Genomic DNA, 20,226 nt, shown 5'->3' with positions numbered 1-20,226 from the left:
CAGAGGGTCAGTACTGCGGGAGTGCCGCACTGTCAGAGTGTCAGTACTGAGGGAGTGCCGCACTGCCAGAGGGTCAGTGCTGAGAGAGTGCCGCACTGTCAGAGGGTCAGTGCTGAGGGAGTGCCGCACTGTCAGAGGGTCAGTGCTGAGGGAGTGCCGCACTGTCAGAGGGTCAGTGCTGAGGGAGTGCCGCACTGTCAGAGGGTCAGTGCTGAGGGAGTGCCGCAGGTTGGCACTGTGGGCACTGGGCTATATTGGCATGCAGTGCGCCTGTCTACTCACCGAGCTGCTGGCCATGCTGAGGTTCGAGTCGATGTAAGTCTCGGTCTTGGGCTCGACAGCGAGTTCAGCTGCCACTATCTTCTCCACCGGCATGTCTTCATTTGCGCTGCTCGTTGATTCTACCTCGTTCTCATTCCTATCCTTACCTCGCTGTCTCTCTTCTTGCACCGCTGCAGGCGAGAAAGGGGATAACTGTTGCGGGCCTAGTTCAACATCACTCAGGAAAACTCCTCGCAAGAATGAAAACAGTTATAGAACATAGAACAGTACATAGAACAGTACAGCACAGAACAGGCCCTTCGGCCCACGATGTTGTGCCGAGCTTTATCTTGTTCAGAGAGCATTCATATTTCTGCAACACTTTGCATATTCCCCAGGCTGCTGGTGAGTTTAGCTTACATATTCTTTTTGCTGTTTCCTGCTATGTTCTCCCGCTAGACTGTGCTGCTGTGTGTTGGGTCCCTGGTCAGCGTATATTCAACCACAGAGGCATCAGAGACCATCTGACTGTTCTCATCCCATGTCCATTAATGAGACTCACTGGACAGTGCTCACTGGAGGAACACGGGTCACAACCAGGGGAACATGTACAATGTAGAGCCTCTCTTAGTGTCCAGGTGAGCTCTCAGCACAGACCGGGCCATCACCTGGTTCTCGGTGTGAAGGAGCAGTAATTCCACCCCCTAGAAAATGTCATGTTCCAATCCAAATCTCACCACAAAACAGACAGCTGCTGAAATTAAACAACTCAATTTTCAAGGGGTGCAGAAACAGAGACAGCTGAGAATTCAGACACAAATCACAGAATCTGATCGAAGGGTTAAAAGGAAAATCATACAGAATCCTCGACTGTATCAGAAAGATACAGAGCACAAAAACAAGGGGGTCATATCAAACCTTCAGGAACTGCTGATTGTGTCCCAGCCGAGGCACTGCAGCCAATCAGAATCCGGTGCACATTTTGGGAAGGGCATCGGAAAGGGCTGGGAGAGGATTTACTCAACGTTTCCGGGGTGAGGATTTTCAGTTATGTTGGGGAGCTGGGATTATGTTGGGGAGATAGGCAAAGCTGGGATTGTTCTAACAGCAAAGAAATTTAAGAGATTTAAATCGAGGTGTTCAAATATATGAAGGGTTTTGATAGGATAAATAAGAAGAAAACCTTTTTGTTGACAGGAAGGTGGGATCAGAGGACACAGATTTAAGGTAATTAGCAAAAGAACCAAAGAGGGACATCAGCAAATTAGAGCAAAGCAGCCCTTCAGACCCAGCCTCACCAATGCTTTGTATAATTATCACAATATTTATTCACACTAAACCTCCACAATCTATTTACAAGAAGCTAATATACAACTTAATTCCCTAATTGCTTGCTGTACAGGAGTGTAATCCCATGGCACTATTCGGAATAGGGGAGCTCTTCCCAGTGTCCTGGGCAATTTTTATCTCCCAATCATAGAACATAGAACAGTACAGCACAGAACAGGCCCTTCGGCCCACGATGTTGTGCCGAGCTTTGTCTGAAACCAAGATCAAGCTATCCCACTCCCTATCATCCTGGTGTGCTCCATGTGCCTATCCAATAACCGCTTAAATGTTCCTAAAGTGTCTGACTCCACTATCACTGCAGGCAGTCCATTCCACACCCCAACCACTCTCTGAGTAAAGAACCTACCTCGGACATCCTTCCTATATCTCCCACCATGAACCCTATAGTTATGCCCCCTTGTAATAGCTCCATCCACCCGAGGAAATAGTCTTTGAACGTTCACTCTATCTATCCCCTTCATCATTTTATAAACCTCTATTAAGTCGCCCCTCAACCTCCTCCGCTCCAGAGAGAACAGCCCGAGCTCCCTCAACCTTTTCTCATAAAACCTACCCACCAAACCAGGCAGCATCCTGGTAAATCTCCTTTGCACTCTTTCCGGCGCTTCCACATCCTTCTTATAGTGAGGTGACCAAAACTGCACACAATATTCCAAATGTGGTCTCACCAAGGTCCTGTACAGTTGCAGCATAACCCCACGGCTCTTAAACTCCAACCCACTGTTAATAAAAGCTAACACACTATAGCCTTCTTCACAGCTCTATCCACTTGAGTGGCAACCTTCAGAGATCTGTGGATATGAACCCCAAGATCTCTCTGTTCCTCCACAATCTTCAGAACCCTACCTTTGACCCTGTAATCCACATTTAAATTAGTCCTACCAAAATGAATCACCTCACATTTATCAGGGTTAAACTCCATTTGCCATTTTTCAGCCCAGCTTTGCATCCTATCTATGTCTCTTTGCAGCCTACAACAGCCCTCCACCTCATCCACTACTCCACCAATCTTGGTGTCATCAGCAAATTTACTGATCCACCCTTCAGCCCCCTCCTCTAAGTCATTAATAAAAATCACAAAGAGCAGAGGACCAAGCACTGATCCCTGTGGCACTCCGCTAGCAACCTGCCTCCACTCCGAAAATTTTCCATCCACCACCACCCTCTGTCTTCGATCAGATAGCCAGTTACCTATCCAATCGGCCAACTTTCCCTCTATCCCACACCTCCTTACTTTCATCATAAGCCGTCCATAGGGGACCTTATCAAATGCCTTACTAAAATCCATGTATATGACATCAACTGCCCTACCTTCATCAACACACTTAGTTACCTCCTCAAAAAATTCTATCAAATTTGTGAGGCACGACTTGCCCTTCACGAATCCGTGCTGACTATCCCGGATTAATCCGCATCTTTCTAAATGGTCGTAAATCCCATCCCTAAGAACCTTTTCCATCAACTTACCAACCACCGAAGTAAGACTAACCGGCCTATAATTACCAGGGTCATTTCTATTCCCTTTCTTAAACAGAGGAACAACATGCGCCACTCTCCAGTCCTCCCCGTGGACAGTGAGGACCCAAAGATCAAAGCCAAAGGCTCTGCAATCTCATCCCTTGCCTCCCAAAGAATCCTAGGATATATTTCATCAGGCCCAGGGGACTTATCGACCTTCAGTTTATTCAAAACTGCTAGTACAGCCTCCCTCCAGCCTATTAGCCTGTAACACCTTCTCTTCCTCAAAAACATGGCCCCTCTCCTTGGTGAACACTGAAGAAAAGTATTCATTCATCACCTCGCCTATCTCTACTGACTCCATACACAAGTTCCCACTACTGTCCTTGACCGGCAATCAACATCACAAAAACAGATGATTGGTCATTATCACATTGCTGTGTGTGGGAGCTTGCTGTGCACAGATTGGCTCTGTTCCCTACATGTAAACAGTGACTACACTTCAAAAACATTTCACTGGCTGGAAAGAGCTTTGAGATGTTCAGGAATTGTGAAAAATGCGACATAAATCTGAATCTTTTTACTTGCATGTCCAGTGAGATTCACCCAGAAAAACCAGGTCCCTCTGAACGTTCCGCAGTCCCACAACAAACAAATATTCTGCTGGTTCATCTTTTCTACTAATGTGGATACTTCACACATCACCACACGGTCTTCCATCTGCATTGTTCTTGCTCATTTACACAGTCTGTCTATATACCTGTCCATTCACCCAGTCTGTCTATATACCTGTCCATTCACCCAGTCTGTCTATATACCTGTCCATTCACCCAGTCTGTCTATATACCTGTCCATTCACCCAGTCTGTCTATATACCTGTCCATTCACTGAACCTGTCTATATACCTGTCCATTCACTGAACCTGTCTATATACCTGTCCATTCACCCAGTCTGTCTATATACCTGTCCATTCACCCAGTCTGTCTATATACCTGTCCATTCACCCAGTCTGTCTATATACCTGTCCATTCACCCAGTCTGTCTATATACCTGTCCATTCACCCAGTCTGTCTATATACCTGTCCATTCACCCAGTCTGTCTATATACCTGTCCATTCACCCAGTCTGTCTATATACCTGTCCATTCACCCAGTCTGTCTATATACCTGTCCATTCACCCAGTCTGTCTATATACCTGTCCATTCACTGAACCTGTCTATATACCTGTCCATTCACCCAGTCTGTCTATATACCTGTCCATTCACCCAGTCTGTCTATATACCTGTCCATTCACTGAACCTGTCTATATACCTGTCCATTCACTGAACCTGTCTATATACCTTGCCAGCTTTGACAAAGGGTCATCTGGATTCGAAACGTCAGCTCTTTTCCCTCCTCACAGATGCTGCCAGACCTGCTGAGATTTTCCAGCGTTTTCTCTTTTGGTTTCAGATTCCAGCATCTGCAGTAATTTGTGTCTGGATGTATTCGGGTTTTGGGTGTTCGTAAGAAATATGAGCAAGAGTAAGCCATTTGGCCCATTGAGACTGCTGTGCCACTCAATAAGATCACAGTAGATCTGACCTGCGTACTGAGGGAGTGCCACACTGTCACAGGGACAGTACTGAAGGAGCGCCGCATTGTCACAGGGACAGTACTGAGGGAGTGCCACACTGTCACAGGGACAGTACTGAAGGAGCGCCGCATTGTCGCAGGGGCAGTACTGAAGGACATAAGAACATAAGGACATAAGAACTAGGAGCAGGAGTGGGCTATCTGGCTCCTTGAGCCTGCTCCGCCATTCAATAAGATCCTGGCTGATCTTTTCGTGGAGTGCTGCACTGTCGCGGGTAAGTACTCAAGGAGTGCCACATTGTCGGGGGACAGCTATGAGAGTGCTACACTCCTGGCGGTGCCAGTTTTCTGATGAACTCTTACACCCTGCTGCCCCTCTCAGGTGGACGTAAAAAATTCCACAGTCACGATTGGAAGAGTTGGAGGCGTACAGATAGCAGGGGTGTCAAGCTGAAGACAATTATGGAATAGGGAGGGGGTGAATCATGGAGGGATTTGAGAACAAGGGTGAGAACATTAACTCTGAACAGGAAACTTTCAGAAGGAATTGGATAAATTCTGAAAAAGGAGTGATTTGCAGGGAAAATGCAGCGGGATGTGGCAGTGTCCAATTGAATAGCCCCTTCATTGAGCCAGCACCGGCTGTAAGGTGCTCTGATTCAAGACAACAAACCTCAAACTTCTTCCCTGTGTGCCCACCAGAAGGACCACTGATGGACCCTCATAGGATTTGGGGATTTGCTCATTTGGTAAAGGACACGCTGTACACACCAAGAGAAACAGAATCGAATATAGATTCAGGATCAAGAAACTGAACTAGTCTGTAATACAGGAAGAATTTATTCAGAGTACAGAGATTAACGAGTAACACTAACTGTCAGCACAGGTGGGATAACAGAAGCTTCAACAGGGTTTCAATAAGGAAATAGGCAGGTTCCTGCATCTGAAATGATCCTTGGTCATAGACAGTATATTAATAGCACAGAATGGGAGCTCAGTCGGGTATGTCTGCAACCTCCCTACCACATCCACCAGCCCTGACTAACTGAAGCAAGTATTACGGGAACCTTCTCAATACAGGGTAGACTTTCTCATTATAAAGTTCCCATGGGGAGCTTCATAATAGTTAATTCAAGTAAAAAAATCAGACTAGCTTAGTGCACATGTATACCTTGTTTCTTTCTTGTACATCTCTTGCTATTTAATTCACATTTAATTCCTGTTCTTAAGGATATTCAAGGCTTTCAGCATATTTTCAAATGAGCAGCTTGTATTTCTATTGCACCTTTAAAACAGTGAAGTCCCCCCGGGTGCAAATCAGGTAAAGGTTTAACACTGAGGGGAGACGTTAGCACTGGGGTAATATCACTGAACGAGTAATCCCGAGGCCCAGGCTAATGCTCTGGGGCCGGAGGAGGAGTGTTCGTGCACCCGTTCTCCCGAGGCGAGCGGAGGATAAACTCCTGGCAGAATTCAAGAACTGGCTGACGTGGTTTCGTAATCTCAATTTGAAGGCTGGGCGTTCCATGCTCAAAGAGACATTCTGTACCCGGTCTCCGAGATCTGGAGTCGGTTATTGGCCCCGATCGCTGCTCTGACCTTGCCTTGACCTTGGTCTTTGTCGAGAAGGGCTGGAGTTGGCCAAACAAGATGGGGCATCGCCACCTGCCGAGGCCGAGGTCTCTCTGCCGGGGCAATGGACGATGACACAACGGAGGTGCAGACACCTCGGTGAAACTGTGGATGGATTCTTCATGTTGCTCAAGAATCTTGCCAAGGTTTTGGCCTTTCAAGCTCTGTGGATGGCTACATTATCCTGCAGTTCATCATTAATCCTGTACTACTGCCCCTGTGATTATAATCCTGATTTTGTGATGTTGTCTTTTATCCTGACAAGGGCGTTTGTTACATGTGCAATGGCGTAAGTCGCCTGTTATCCTGTTATTCTTTCAAAGCCAGGGATATCCATTTATTTATAATGGAATTCATCCACTGGTACGCTCTAACAGTGGAACAAAGGAGATCTTTGTTTAAAGTGTGTTACTTTTAATGCTCTGGGACACAGGTTCAAATCCCATCAGTAGATAGTGGAATTTTAATTCAGTTAATAAATCTGGAACATAAAGATATCATCAATTGTTGTAAAAACCCATCTGGTTCACCAATGTCCTTTAGGGAAGGAAATCTGCCATCCTTACCCTGGTCTGGCCTACATGTGACTCCAGACCCCACAGCAATGTGGTTGACTCTTAATTGCCCCTCTGAAATGGTCGAGCGAGACACTGAGTTCTAGGGCAATTAGGAATGGACAATAAACACTGGCCTTGCCAGCGACGCCCACATCCCATGAAAGAATAAAGAACAAAAACATAAGGAGATATAAGGACAGGATGTCAAAAGCTTGGTCAAGGAGGTAGGTTTTAAAGAGCATCTTAAAGGAGGAAAGTGGGAAGAATGATGGGACAGGGTGGGAGGGAATTCGAGAGTTTGGGCCCAGGCATCTGAATGTGGTGGAGCGATTATAATCCGAAATACTTCAGAGGCTGGAATCGGAGAAGTTCAGAGATCTCCGAGGGGTTGTAGGGGCTGGAGCAGGTTCCAGAGACAGGGAGGGTTTTATGGACTGGAGGAGGTTCCAGAGTTAGGGAGGGTTGTAGGGGCTGGAGGAGGTTCCAGAGACAGGGAGGGTTGTAGGGGCTGGAGGAGCTTACAGAGATAGGGAGGGGTGTAGGGGCTGGAGGAGGTTACAGAGATAGGGTGGGGTGTAGGGGGCTGGAGGAGGATACAGAAATAGGGAGGGTTATAGGGGCTGGAGGAGGTTACAGAGATAGGGTGGGGTGTAGGGGCTGGAGGAGGTTAGAGAGATAGGGAGGGTTATAGGGGCTGGAGGAGGTTACAGAGATAAGGTGGGGTGTAGAGGCTGGAGGAGGTTACAGAGATAGGGAGGGGTGTAGAGGCTGGAGGAGGTTACAGAGATAGGGAGGGGTTTAGGGGCTGGAGGAGGTTAAAAAACAGATGGGTTAAATTCCTGTGCACAAGATGGCTGCTACAGTCACCTACTTAACACAATGTATTTCAAAATAGTTAATTTTACATCAAAATGATTTTATATGGGGTGTGTTTAGACACAGAGAGCGACAAGAGACAATTTCAAACCTTGACTGCTCGCTGCACAGGGGCTAAGATCAGAGTCTGCTACTCATCACACCAGGTCCAGCACCAGGACATGTTGGCCATGAAGAGAGTGTTGATAATGTGGTTCAACAGACTGTTAATCAGCTCAGGATTCCTTCCATTACTTCCCCAAAGGGGAAAAATGTGTGTGAAGATACTCTAAAAAATACAGGCTGTCCTCACTACACTTTGCATCACCGCCCATATCCTCCCATTTGCTGCCAGGGATCTCTGATTGCAGCAGGGTTATCGACATCTCTGCTGGGGGTTCTGCACCCCCCCCCCACCCCACCCCCCCCCCCCCCCCCCCACCCCACCCCACCGCCGCCAGCCCCACCCCCTGCTCCCCTGCTGACTGTCGCCTGGTTTCCTGTCTTGATTGTCGGTACGTGCTGGTTGGCACAGGACAGCGTGACACAGGAAACTGCTTCAGGCCGAGGCGTCGACAGCCTGTATATTCACCGAGCTCCACAAACATTATCACTGCAGCTCGCTCCTAGAATCAGGGAATCCAACAGTGCAGAAGGAGGCCATTCTGCCCATCGAGTCTGCACCGATCACAATCCCACCCAGACCCAATCCCTGTAATCCCAGGCATTTACCCGAGCTAGTTCCCCTGACACTAAGGGGCAATGTAGCATGGCCAATCAACCTAACCCGCACATCTTTGGACTGTGGGAGGAAACCGGAGCACCCGGAGGAAACCCACGCAGACACGGGGAGAACGTGCAGACTCCACAGTCACTGAAGCTGGGAATCGAACCTGGGTCCCTGGTGCTGTGAGGCAGCAGTGATAACCACTGTGCCACTGTGCCATCCCCTTGCTCAGCATCGAATAGCATCTCTGCACGAGGCCCCCCCCGCCACTGCCCTGCCGAGCCCACCCTCCCCCTACACTGCCCCCTCTGACCACCCCTCCCCCTACACTGCCCCCTCTGAATCCCCTCCCCCGCACTGCCCCCTCTGACCGCCCCTCCCTTCTACTGCCCCCTCGAGCACCCCCTCAAGCCCCCCTCCCCACACTGCCCCCCTGAGCCCCCTCCCCCACGCAGCCCCAGCTGAGCCTCCGCCACACCCGCTACCCCACAATGTCTGTCTCCCACACTGAGCCCTCTGTGTGTTGTGTCCTTGGCTGTTATAAGATGAATAATATTGTTCTCTGGTTAAAAACGGATTGATTCCCTAAGGAATACAACATTCGGATCACAACAATGGATTATTTTCTTTACATGGCTCTTGAATTAATCAATTTTGCAAATTAATCTCAATTAAAAGGGCCTCCTTCTGCACTGTAGAGATTCTATGGTTCTAAAATATCCACCTGTTACACGATCTTGACTAATTTTAGCCAATCTGAGAATCCCACCCTCTCTCCCGGTGCTACCTCCGTAACCAATCGCCTTTCAGTTTCTTCATCCTGCCCGCCCCAACCCCATTCCAGACGCAGTTACCGGAACACTGATTGCTACAATTTCCCCTCGTCTTTCCCGAGACACAGACTCTCACTGTCATTTCTCTCTTTAGCTGCTTATTCAGTGCCCTTTGAAAACCACAACTGAACCTGCCTCCAGCACTCTCTCAGGCAGTGCATTCCAGATCCCAATCACTCGCTGTGTGAAAAGGTTTTCCTCGTGTTCCTTTTAGAACCATAGAACCATAGAAAATTACAGCTCAGAAACAGGCCTTTTGGCCCTTCTTGTCTGTGCCGAACCATTTTATGCCGAGTCCCACTGACCTGCACTTGGACCATATCACTCCACACCCCTCTCATCCATGAACCCGTCCAAGTTTTTCTTAAATGTTAAAAGTGATCCCGCATTTACCACTTTATCCGGCAGCTCATTCCACACTCCCACCACTCTCTGCGTGAAGAAGCCCCCCCTAATATTCCCTTTAAACTTTTCTCCTTTCACCCTTAACCCATGCCCTCTGGTTTTTTTCTCCCCTAGCCTCAGCGGAAAAAGCCTGCTTGCATTCACTCTATCTATACCCATCAAAATCTTATACACCTCTATCAAATCTCCCCTCAATCTTCTACGCTCCAGGGAATAAAGTCCCAATCTATTCAATCTCTCTCTGTAACTCAGCTTCTCAAGTCACGGCAACATCCTTGTGAACCTTCTCTGCACTCTTTCAATCTTATTTACATCCTTCCTGTAACTAGGTGACCAAAACTGTACACAATACTCCAAATTCGGCCTCACCAATGCCTTATATAACCTTACCATAACACTCCAACTTTTATACTCGATACTCCGATTTATAAAGGCCAATGTACCAAAGGCACTCTTTACGACCCTATCCACCTGTGACGTCACTTTTAGGGAACTCTGTACCTGTATTCCCAGATCCCTCTGTTCAACTGCACTCTTCAGAGTCCTACCATTTACCCTGTACGTTCTTCTTTGGTTTGTCCTTCCAAAGTGCAATATCTCACACTTGTCTGCGTTAAATTCCATTTGCCATTTTTCAGCCCATTTTTCTAGTTGGTCCAAATCCCTCTGCAAGCTTTGAAAACCTTCCTCACTGTCCACTACACCTCCAATCTTTGTATCATCAGCAAACTTGCTGATCCAATTTACCACATTATCATCCAGATCATTGATATAGATGACAAACAACAATGGACCCAACACCGATCCCTGCGGCACACAACTAGTCACAGGCCTCCACTCAGAGAAGCAATCCTCCACAACCACTCTCTGGCTTCTTCCATTGAGCCAGTGTCTTATCCAATTTACTACCTCCCCATGTATACCTAGCGACTGAACCTTCCTAACTAACCTCCCATGAGGGACCTTGTCAAAGGCCTTGCTGAAATCCAGGTAGACAACATCCACCGCCTTCCCTTCATCCACCGCCTTCCCTTCATCCACTTTCCTGGTAACCTCCTCGAAAAACTCTAATAGATTGGTCAAACATGACCTACCACGCACAAAGCCATGTTGACTCTCCCTAATAAGTCCCTGTCTATCCAAATATTTGTAGATCCTATCCCTTATCACACCTTCCAATAACTTGCCCACCACCGACGTCAAACTTACTGGCCGATTATTTCCCGGATTTCTTTTGGAACCTTTTTTAAACAACGGAACAACATGAGCCACCCTCCAATCATCCGGCACCTCCCCCGTGAATACTGACATTTTAAATATGTCTGCCAGGGCCCCTGCAAGTTCAACACTAGCTTCCCTCAAGGTCCGTGGGAATACCCTGTCCGGTCCTACGGTTTTAGTGTGACCATGTACCTTATAACGGTATCTTCTCAATCCCTCCGCCAATGGGAACAATTTCTCCATATCTGTCTAAATCCCTCCTGATTTTGAACACCTCATCAAATCTCCTCTCAACCTTCTCTTCTTTCAGAGGAACAATCCCAATGTCTCCAATCGATCCACATTACCAAAGCCCCTCATCCCCAGAACCTTTCTCATGAATCTTTCCTGCACCTTCTCTAAAGCCGTCCCAGTGTTTGCCCAGAATGTGACACAATGTTTTACAAAGGTTCATCATAACTTTCTTGCTTTTGTACGCCAAGCCTGTATTTACCAAGCCCAGGGTGTTGGTGAGGCCACACCTGGACTATTATGTGTAGTTATGGTGTCCTTATCTGAGGAAGGATGTCCTTGCCTTAGAGGGAGTACAGCAAAGGTTTACCAGGCTGATTCCTGTGATGGCGGGTCTGTCATATGAGGAGAGACTAAGTCGGTTAGGATTATATTCACTGGAGTTTAGAAGAGTGAGAGGGGAATCTCATAGAAACTTATAAAATTCTAACAGGGTTAGACAGGGTAGATTCAGAAAGAATGTTCCCAATTGTGGGGGAGTCCAGAACTATGGATCATAGTTTGGGGATATGGGGAAAATCCTTTAGAACTGTGGTTCTTTTAGAATCTTTTAGATTCTTTTAGAATCTTTTAGAACTGAGGTTCTATCTGGCTATTTGATCGAAGACAGAGGGTGGTGGTGGATGGAAAATTTTTGGACTGGAGGCAGGTTGCTAGCGGAGTGCCACAGGGATCAGTGCTTGGTCCTCTGCTCTTTGTGATTTTTATTAATGACTTAGAGGAGGGGGCTGAAGGGTGGATCAGTAAATTTGCTGATGACACAAAGATTGGTGGAGTAGTGGATGAGGTAGAGGGCTGTTGTAGGCTGCAAAGAGACATAGATAGGATGCAAAGCTGGGCTGAAAAATGGCAAATGGAGTTTAACCCTGATAAATGTGAGGTGATTCATTTTGGTAGGACTAATTTAAATGTGGATTACAAGGTCAAAGGTAGGGTTCTGAAGACTGTGGAGGAACAGAGAGATCTTGGGGTCCATATCCACAGATCCTTTTAGAACCATAGAACCATAGAAAATTACAGCTCAGAAACAGGCCTTTTGGCCCTTCTTGTCTGTGCCGAACCATTTTATGCCGAGTCCCACTGACCTGCACTTGGACCATATCACTCCACACCCCTCTCATCCATGAACCCGTCCAAGTTTTTCTTAAATGTTAAAAGTGATCCCGCATTTACCACTTTATCCGGCAGCTCATTCCACACTCCCACCACTCTCTGCGTGAAGAAGCCCCCCCTAATATTCCCTTTAAACTTTTCTCCTTTCACCCTTAACCCATGCCCTCTGGTTTTTTTCTCCCCTAGCCTCAGCGGAAAAAGCCTGCTTGCATTCACTCTATCTATACCCATCAAAATCTTATACACCTCTATCAAATCTCCCCTCAATCTTCTACGCTCCAGGGAATAAAGTCCCAATCTATTCAATCTCTCTCTGTAACTCAGCTTCTCAAGTCACGGCAACATCCTTGTGAACCTTCTCTGCACTCTTTCAATCTTATTTACATCCTTCCTGTAACTAGGTGACCAAAACTGTACACAATACTCCAAATTCGGCCTCACCAATGCCTTATATAACCTTACCATAACACTCCAACTTTTATACTCGATACTCCGATTTATAAAGGCCAATGTACCAAAGGCACTCTTTACGACCCTATCCACCTGTGACGTCACTTTTAGGGAACTCTGTACCTGTATTCCCAGATCCCTCTGTTCAACTGCACTCTTCAGAGTCCTACCATTTACCCTGTACGTTCTTCTTTGGTTTGTCCTTCCAAAGTGCAATATCTCACACTTGTCTGCGTTAAATTCCATTTGCCATTTTTCAGCCCATTTTTCTAGTTGGTCCAAATCCCTCTGCAAGCTTTGAAAACCTTCCTCACTGTCCACTACACCTCCAATCTTTGTATCATCAGCAAACTTGCTGATCCAATTTACCACATTATCATCCAGATCATTGATATAGATGACAAACAACAATGGACCCAACACCGATCCCTGCGGCACACAACTAGTCACAGGCCTCCACTCAGAGAAGCAATCCTCCACAACCACTCTCTGGCTTCTTCCATTGAGCCAGTGTCTTATCCAATTTACTACCTCCCCATGTATACCTAGCGACTGAACCTTCCTAACTAACCTCCCATGAGGGACCTTGTCAAAGGCCTTGCTGAAATCCAGGTAGACAACATCCACCGCCTTCCCTTCATCCACCGCCTTCCCTTCATCCACTTTCCTGGTAACCTCCTCGAAAAACTCTAATAGATTGGTCAAACATGACCTACCACGCACAAAGCCATGTTGACTCTCCCTAATAAGTCCCTGTCTATCCAAATATTTGTAGATCCTATCCCTTATCACACCTTCCAATAACTTGCCCACCACCGACGTCAAACTTACTGGCCGATTATTTCCCGGATTTCTTTTGGAACCTTTTTTAAACAACGGAACAACATGAGCCACCCTCCAATCATCCGGCACCTCCCCCGTGAATACTGACATTTTAAATATGTCTGCCAGGGCCCCTGCAAGTTCAACACTAGCTTCCCTCAAGGTCCGTGGGAATACCCTGTCCGGTCCTACGGTTTTAGTGTGACCATGTACCTTATAACGGTATCTTCTCAATCCCTCCGCCAATGGGAACAATTTCTCCATATCTGTCTAAATCCCTCCTGATTTTGAACACCTCATCAAATCTCCTCTCAACCTTCTCTTCTTTCAGAGGAACAATCCCAATGTCTCCAATCGATCCACATTACCAAAGCCCCTCATCCCCAGAACCTTTCTCATGAATCTTTCCTGCACCTTCTCTAAAGCCGTCCCAGTGTTTGCCCAGAATGTGACACAATGTTTTACAAAGGTTCATCATAACTTTCTTGCTTTTGTACGCCAAGCCTGTATTTACCAAGCCCAGGGTGTTGGTGAGGCCACACCTGGACTATTATGTGTAGTTATGGTGTCCTTATCTGAGGAAGGATGTCCTTGCCTTAGAGGGAGTACAGCAAAGGTTTACCAGGCTGATTCCTGTGATGGCGGGTCTGTCATATGAGGAGAGACTAAGTCGGTTAGGATTATATTCACTGGAGTTTAGAAGAGTGAGAGGGGAATCTCATAGAAACTTATAAAATTCTAACAGGGTTAGACAGGGTAGATTCAGAAAGAATGTTCCCAATTGTGGGGGAGTCCAGAACTATGGATCATAGTTTGGGGATATGGGGAAAATCCTTTAGAACTGTGGTTCTTTTAGAATCTTTTAGATTCTTTTAGAATCTTTTAGAACTGAGGTTCTATCTGGCTATTTGATCGAAGACAGAGGGTGGTGGTGGATGGAAAATTTTTGGACTGGAGGCAGGTTGCTAGCGGAGTGCCACAGGGATCAGTGCTTGGTCCTCTGCTCTTTGTGATTTTTATTAATGACTTAGAGGAGGGGGCTGAAGGGTGGATCAGTAAATTTGCTGATGACACAAAGATTGGTGGAGTAGTGGATGAGGTAGAGGGCTGTTGTAGGCTGCAAAGAGACATAGATAGGATGCAAAGCTGGGCTGAAAAATGGCAAATGGAGTTTAACCCTGATAAATGTGAGGTGATTCATTTTGGTAGGACTAATTTAAATGTGGATTACAAGGTCAAAGGTAGGGTTCTGAAGACTGTGGAGGAACAGAGAGATCTTGGGGTCCATATCCACAGATCTCTAAAGGTTGCCACTCAAGTGGATAGAGCTGTGAAGAAGGCCTATAGTGTGTTAGCTTTTATTAACAGTGGGTTGGAGTTTAAGAGCCGTGGGGTTATGCTGCAACTGTACAGGACCTTGGTGAGACCACATTTGGAATATTGTGTGCAGTTCTGGTCACCTCACTATAAGAAGGATGTGGAAGCGCCGGAAAGAGTGCAAAGGAGATTTACCAGGATGCTGCCTGGTTTGGAGGGTAGGTCTTATGAGGAAAGGTTGAGGGAGCTAGGGCTGTTCTCTCTGGAGCGGAGAAGGTTGAGGGGAGACTTAATAGAGGTTTATAAAATGATGAAGGGGATAGATAGAGTGAACGTTCAAAGACTATTTCCTCGGGTGGATGGAGCTATTACAAGGGGGCATAACTATAGGGTTCATGGTGGGAGATATAGGAAGGATATCAGAGGTAGGTTCTTTACGCAGAGTGGTTGGGGTGTGGAATGGACTGCTTGCTGTGATAGTGGAGTCAGATATTTTAGGAACATTTAAGTGGTTATTGGATAGGCACATGGAGCACACCAGGATGATAGGAAGTGGGATAGCTTGATTCTGGGTTTCAGATAAAGCTCGGCACAACATCGTGGGCCGAAGGGCCTGTTCTGTGCTGTACTGTTCTATGTTCTATGAGGTGAGGAGAAATTTCTTCACCCAGAGGGTGGTGAATGCGTGGAATTCGCTCCCACAGAAAGTAGTTGAGGCCAAAACGTTGTCTGATTTCAGGAAGAAATTAGATATAGCTCTTGGGGCTAAAGGGATAAAGGGATATGGGAGGAAGGGGGGATCAGGATATTGAATTCGATGATCAGCCATGATCAAGATGAATGGTGGAGCAGGCTCGAAGGGCCGAATGGCCTCCTCCTGCTTCTAGTTTCTACGTATCCTTTATTGTATATTGTCTTCCCACGTTCTTCCTACTAAAACACATCATTTTGCCCTTCTCTATATTAAATATCATCTGCAAGTTGTTCGCCCATTCTACCAGCCTGTCTATATCCTCTTGGTGTCTATCACTATCCTCCTCACAGTTCACAACACTGCCAAGTTTTGTATCGTCTGCAAATTTTGGAATTGCGCTGTCTGTACCCAAGTCTGGAATATTGAAATATAACAAGGAAAGCAATGGCCCAAGTTCTGAGCCCTGGTGAATCCAACCGTATACCTTCCTCCAACCTGAAAAACGGCCATTCATCGCTGCTCTGTTTCCTGCCACTCAGCCAGACTCACTGCTGCCATTGCCCCTTTTATTCCAGAAAGTTCAATTTTACTGACAAGCCTGGAATGTGACACTTTAGCAAATATGTTTTGGAAGTCCACATACACAACATCTACAGTGTTCCCCTCATCAACCCTCTCCCATTCCCAATTCAAAAACACTTCAGCATTTTAGTTAAACACATTTTGTCCTAACAAATCCGTGCCAGCTTTATATCATCAACCCACAATTTTCCAAGTGATTATTATTTTTGTCCCAGATTAGTTTCTAAAAACATTCCCACCATTGCGTTTAAACTGACTGAGGGTCCCTTCCAGCAATGAAGAAATTCAGTTCTGTCGAGGGATTGAAGAATCTGGGATTGTTCTTCGTAAAGCAGAAAATGTGAAACAGAGATTTAATCGAGGTGTTCTGGAAATCTGTTGACAGCTTTTCCTAACTTGCTCAATTTCCTCTGGCACACTCGCTGACAATACAAAGCCATGGAATTAAAATAATTGACAGAAGGACCAGAGACGTGTTGTGATCTGGAATGTACCACCTGAAAGAATGGAAAAATCAGATTCCACATGTACTCAAGGAGAATTAATCCTACAGGGAAAAGGCTGGGACATGACACTAACTTGGACGATACTTTCACAGAACTCGCACAGGCACAAGAGGCCAAATGGCCTCCTTTTTCACTGGAAGATTCTATAATTCACACACTTGCTGGGCCCAATTTCTTACTGGTGATGTGGCATTGTACAGTGCGGTGATAGAGAGTAGTGCGGGGTCTCCATTGGCAGGTGCTTTGGGAAGACGAGGCTGTTCAGAGACTGAAAGTAGTTCTAATCATTTACATACAGCAGTGACAGGCAAGCACAAAACTGGACAATGGCCTTTTGGGCCAGAATTAAATCCATAATCACCTCTTTTTGTTATAAGTGTGTTACCAGAAATCAAGGGGTTAATAATCAGTCAATCAGGTTATAAAGACACATCCTTAAAAAAAAAACTTCAATCCACAGCAGGAGATCTGGAATGGATTATGATTAAATACAATCTCAGTGATCACCTTTAACAGTGACACCTCTGTATCTGGTACCAGAGCATTGCCTGTGCATCAGCCATGGTAACAGCAGCTGCATTACTGAATGAGTTCACTGCCAGCAAACCACACGGGGGACACGCGGGAGAGGGTGCCAGTCCGAGATTCCCCCACCCCCTGCTGTCAGCAAACCACACGGGGGACACGTGGGAGAGGGTGCCAGTCTGAGATTCCCCCACCCCCCTGCACTCCAAAAAGCAGGCGCTTTCGCATGAACCTTCTGTCACACTGCATCATTCAGAGATCCTTCATTTCTCTAGTCTCTGGGGGATTTTCCTTTATGAGTTCTAGGTGATTTCCATCCCGATAAAGGTCAGCTTTGGGAACATTACCAGAGAGTGTTTCTCCTTTACCGGGGGGGGTCGACTGTCTGTGGAGAGCACACTGACAGGCTACAATAGGGCATCCTTTAGAATTTAGACAGAGCTGCAATGACCGGCGGAAAATGAGCAGCACACTGGCTCCATTAGTATGCTGGGTTCCTGTGCATTCCTGGGACTTGCACTGTCGTGAACACTGGATGGGGATGAAGGTCAAGAACAGACTCTCAGCTTGGGTCAAGCCAGGCCAGGCCCTCCTTTAACAGCAGGACAACATTAACCAAGAAAATTCTTTATGTTAAATACAAAGAAAGCAAGCAGATGATTAAGTGGATAAATCTCCCACCCGAGGGATGGGATTAAGGCCCATTCACCAATATCCGAGGTTCCATTCCCAGTCCCTGGGAAGCCTCACTGATCTCAATCAGGGCAGTGTTAGCAGTGGCATAGCTACTCTCAGTGCCCCTCTGTTAGGGGAGGGCAAATCAGCCAGGGTTCCTACTCCTCATCACTGTCCACTGATCCCTGGGTTAGAGAGAGAGAGAGAAAGAGAGGGAGCGAGTGAGACATGAGGGGGGAGGGAAAAATCAGCCAGGGTTCCTACTCCTGATCGCTGTCCACTGATCCCTGGGTTAGAGAGTGAGAGGGAGAGAGAGAGGGAAAGAGGGAGAGAGAGAGGGAAAGAGGGAGAGCGAGAGCGGGGGGAGAGAGACGAGGGGGAGGGCGGAAATCAGCCAGGGTTCCTACTCCTGATCGCTGTCCACTGACCCCTGGATTAGAGAGTGAGAGGGAGAGAGAGAGGGAAAGAGGGAGAGAGAGAGGGAGAGCGAGAGCGGGGGGAGAGAGACGAGGGGGAGGGCGGAAATCAGCCAGGGTTCCTACTCCTCATCACTGTCCACTGACCTGTGTTAAAAAGAGAGAGCGATAGAGAGGGGGGTGGGGGGAATCAGTCAGGGTTCCTGCTCCTGCTCTTGAAGCAAGGATAATTCCAGCTGAGCTCAGATGCCAACTGTCCACATGTGAGATGATCAGTTTGCAAACCTCACATTGTGGAGCTCCGTGACTGAAGGAGCTGCGTGTTTTTGACAGCAGTGAGGGAACCATCGAGTTTCCCCGAGCCAATCTTGTTTTCTGCATGACTCAACACTTGGAGATGAGCAGTTCCTGAACAAGGGGCTCGCAGTGGGTGCAGAGCAGAGCCAATAGAGAGGTGGCACCTTGGGGGCTGGGTGTGTGATTTCAGTGTGGATTATCCTGTAATAAAGCTGTGTCACCAAGTGCCTCCGCAGAGCGAGCCCTGCACGTGTCCCTTAACCTAACTAGACACACCTCTGAAGTCTGCGCCCATACCTTCCCGCTTCATCCCCATGGCAAGACACTTTTGGTAGCGGCAGTACTGGCATCGATTACGTTGGCGCTTATCGATTATACAGTCCTTGTTGTCACGACAAGTGTAGGTAAGGTCTTTGCGCACCGTGCGTTTGAAGAACCCTTTACAACCTTCACAGCTGTAAACACCGTAATGTTTGCCTGGAGGGAGGGAAACAGATTGTAAAATTGTTCATTTTGTAGGTGGGTGCTTACACAACGTTAACATCGATATAAACTCAGCCCCATCTACAAGGAAAGGAACTGGAATGGGAAAAGGAGATGGCTGACTTACAGTACGGCACTACTCCGGGGTATCAACTCCACTCAGGGGCATCACACTGCCCTGGGGACATGAATCATCCCCGCTACCCAACCACCCCTCCCCACTCTCCACAGGGGCTCTGCACTGCCCCGGGGTACAACAGAGAAACTCTCTCACTGCAGGAATGGGGAGACCTTGCTCAGTTTGAGACGAGTTTAAACAGAGCTGTGAATTGGTAATGAATGCACTGACAGAGCGATGGTACTCGGCAATGGAACAGCGCAGTGAGCAGTAAAACATACATACCTGAAGACCTGTCCCCACAAATGGCACAGATGTGTTTGGTGAGGGAAAGTGGACAGCCTGAGGAATGTGGCGACATTTTTAGCACACCGTTAATTCCCAAAGGTGGTTTCACATCCTCGGTGCTGCTGACTGAATTCATGGACGAGTTAATCTGCAACACAAGAGAGGGTGAAGTCAGAAACTGCCTGACATTCTGTACAGTGCCTATTCTGCACCCTCCCTACACCCCAGCCATACACACTATAAGCTACTCTGGGTACTCGGCACAAGCCGGGGAAAGCTGGTTGTATTATGCCACCTGCTAGGAGAAACAAGCCACACACACAGCACCCAGGGAGGGTGAATGAGCACCAACATGAAAGGGTTAACAGCGGCAATTTGGACTCGTCCTGACATTGGGGGGATTGGGAGGAGTCAGTGCTCACACTTTCCTCACCACCTCAGGGTGCCGCTGTGGAAATGCACACTGATTCCATCTCCTGCTTTCTCCCAGACTGCCCAAGACACCGGGGGTGCTGACTGTCACTGGGAAGAGCACCCGGGGGTGCTGACTGTCACTGAGAGCTCCGAAAGCTTGTGTGGCTTTTGCTACCAAATAAACCTGTTGGACTTTAACCTGGTGTTGTTAAACTTCTTACTGTGTTTACCCCAGTCCAACGCCGGCATCTCCACATCTGGGAAGAGCACCCAGGGGTGCTGACTGTCACTGGGAAGAGCACCCGGGGGTGCTGACTGTCACTGGGACAGGGCACCCGCGGGTGTTGATTCTCACTGGGAC

The 20,226-nt window shown here is 47.3% G+C and overlaps 1 protein-coding gene across 6 annotated transcripts in view; it reads right to left on the bottom strand.

Moving 5' to 3' along the window:
• Window positions 1–20,226, bottom strand: part of LOC144502320 (retinoic acid receptor RXR-alpha-A-like) — a 423,978-nt gene that overhangs the window by 11,122 nt on the left and 392,630 nt on the right. For 4 of the 6 annotated variants that reach the window (XM_078226140.1, XM_078226138.1, XM_078226142.1 and 1 more), the window contains exons 3-5: window positions 19,449–19,599; window positions 18,839–19,039; window positions 283–452 (exon numbers count right to left, since the gene is read on the bottom strand). In XM_078226140.1, the coding sequence (XP_078082266.1) occupies window positions 283–452; window positions 18,839–19,039; window positions 19,449–19,599 (522 nt within the window). The remainder of the gene's footprint in view (window positions 1–282; window positions 453–18,838; window positions 19,040–19,448; window positions 19,600–20,226) is intronic. The other 2 variants (XM_078226139.1, XM_078226143.1) reach the window with 1 other exon arrangement.

The sequence above is a fragment of the Mustelus asterias genome, chromosome 13 (assembly GCF_964213995.1).
Source record: "Mustelus asterias chromosome 13, sMusAst1.hap1.1, whole genome shotgun sequence".
NCBI classification, from domain to species: domain Eukaryota; kingdom Metazoa; phylum Chordata; class Chondrichthyes; order Carcharhiniformes; family Triakidae; genus Mustelus; species Mustelus asterias.
Note: the sequence above shows the minus strand (reverse complement) of the source record. Positions and strands in the feature narration are given on the sequence as shown.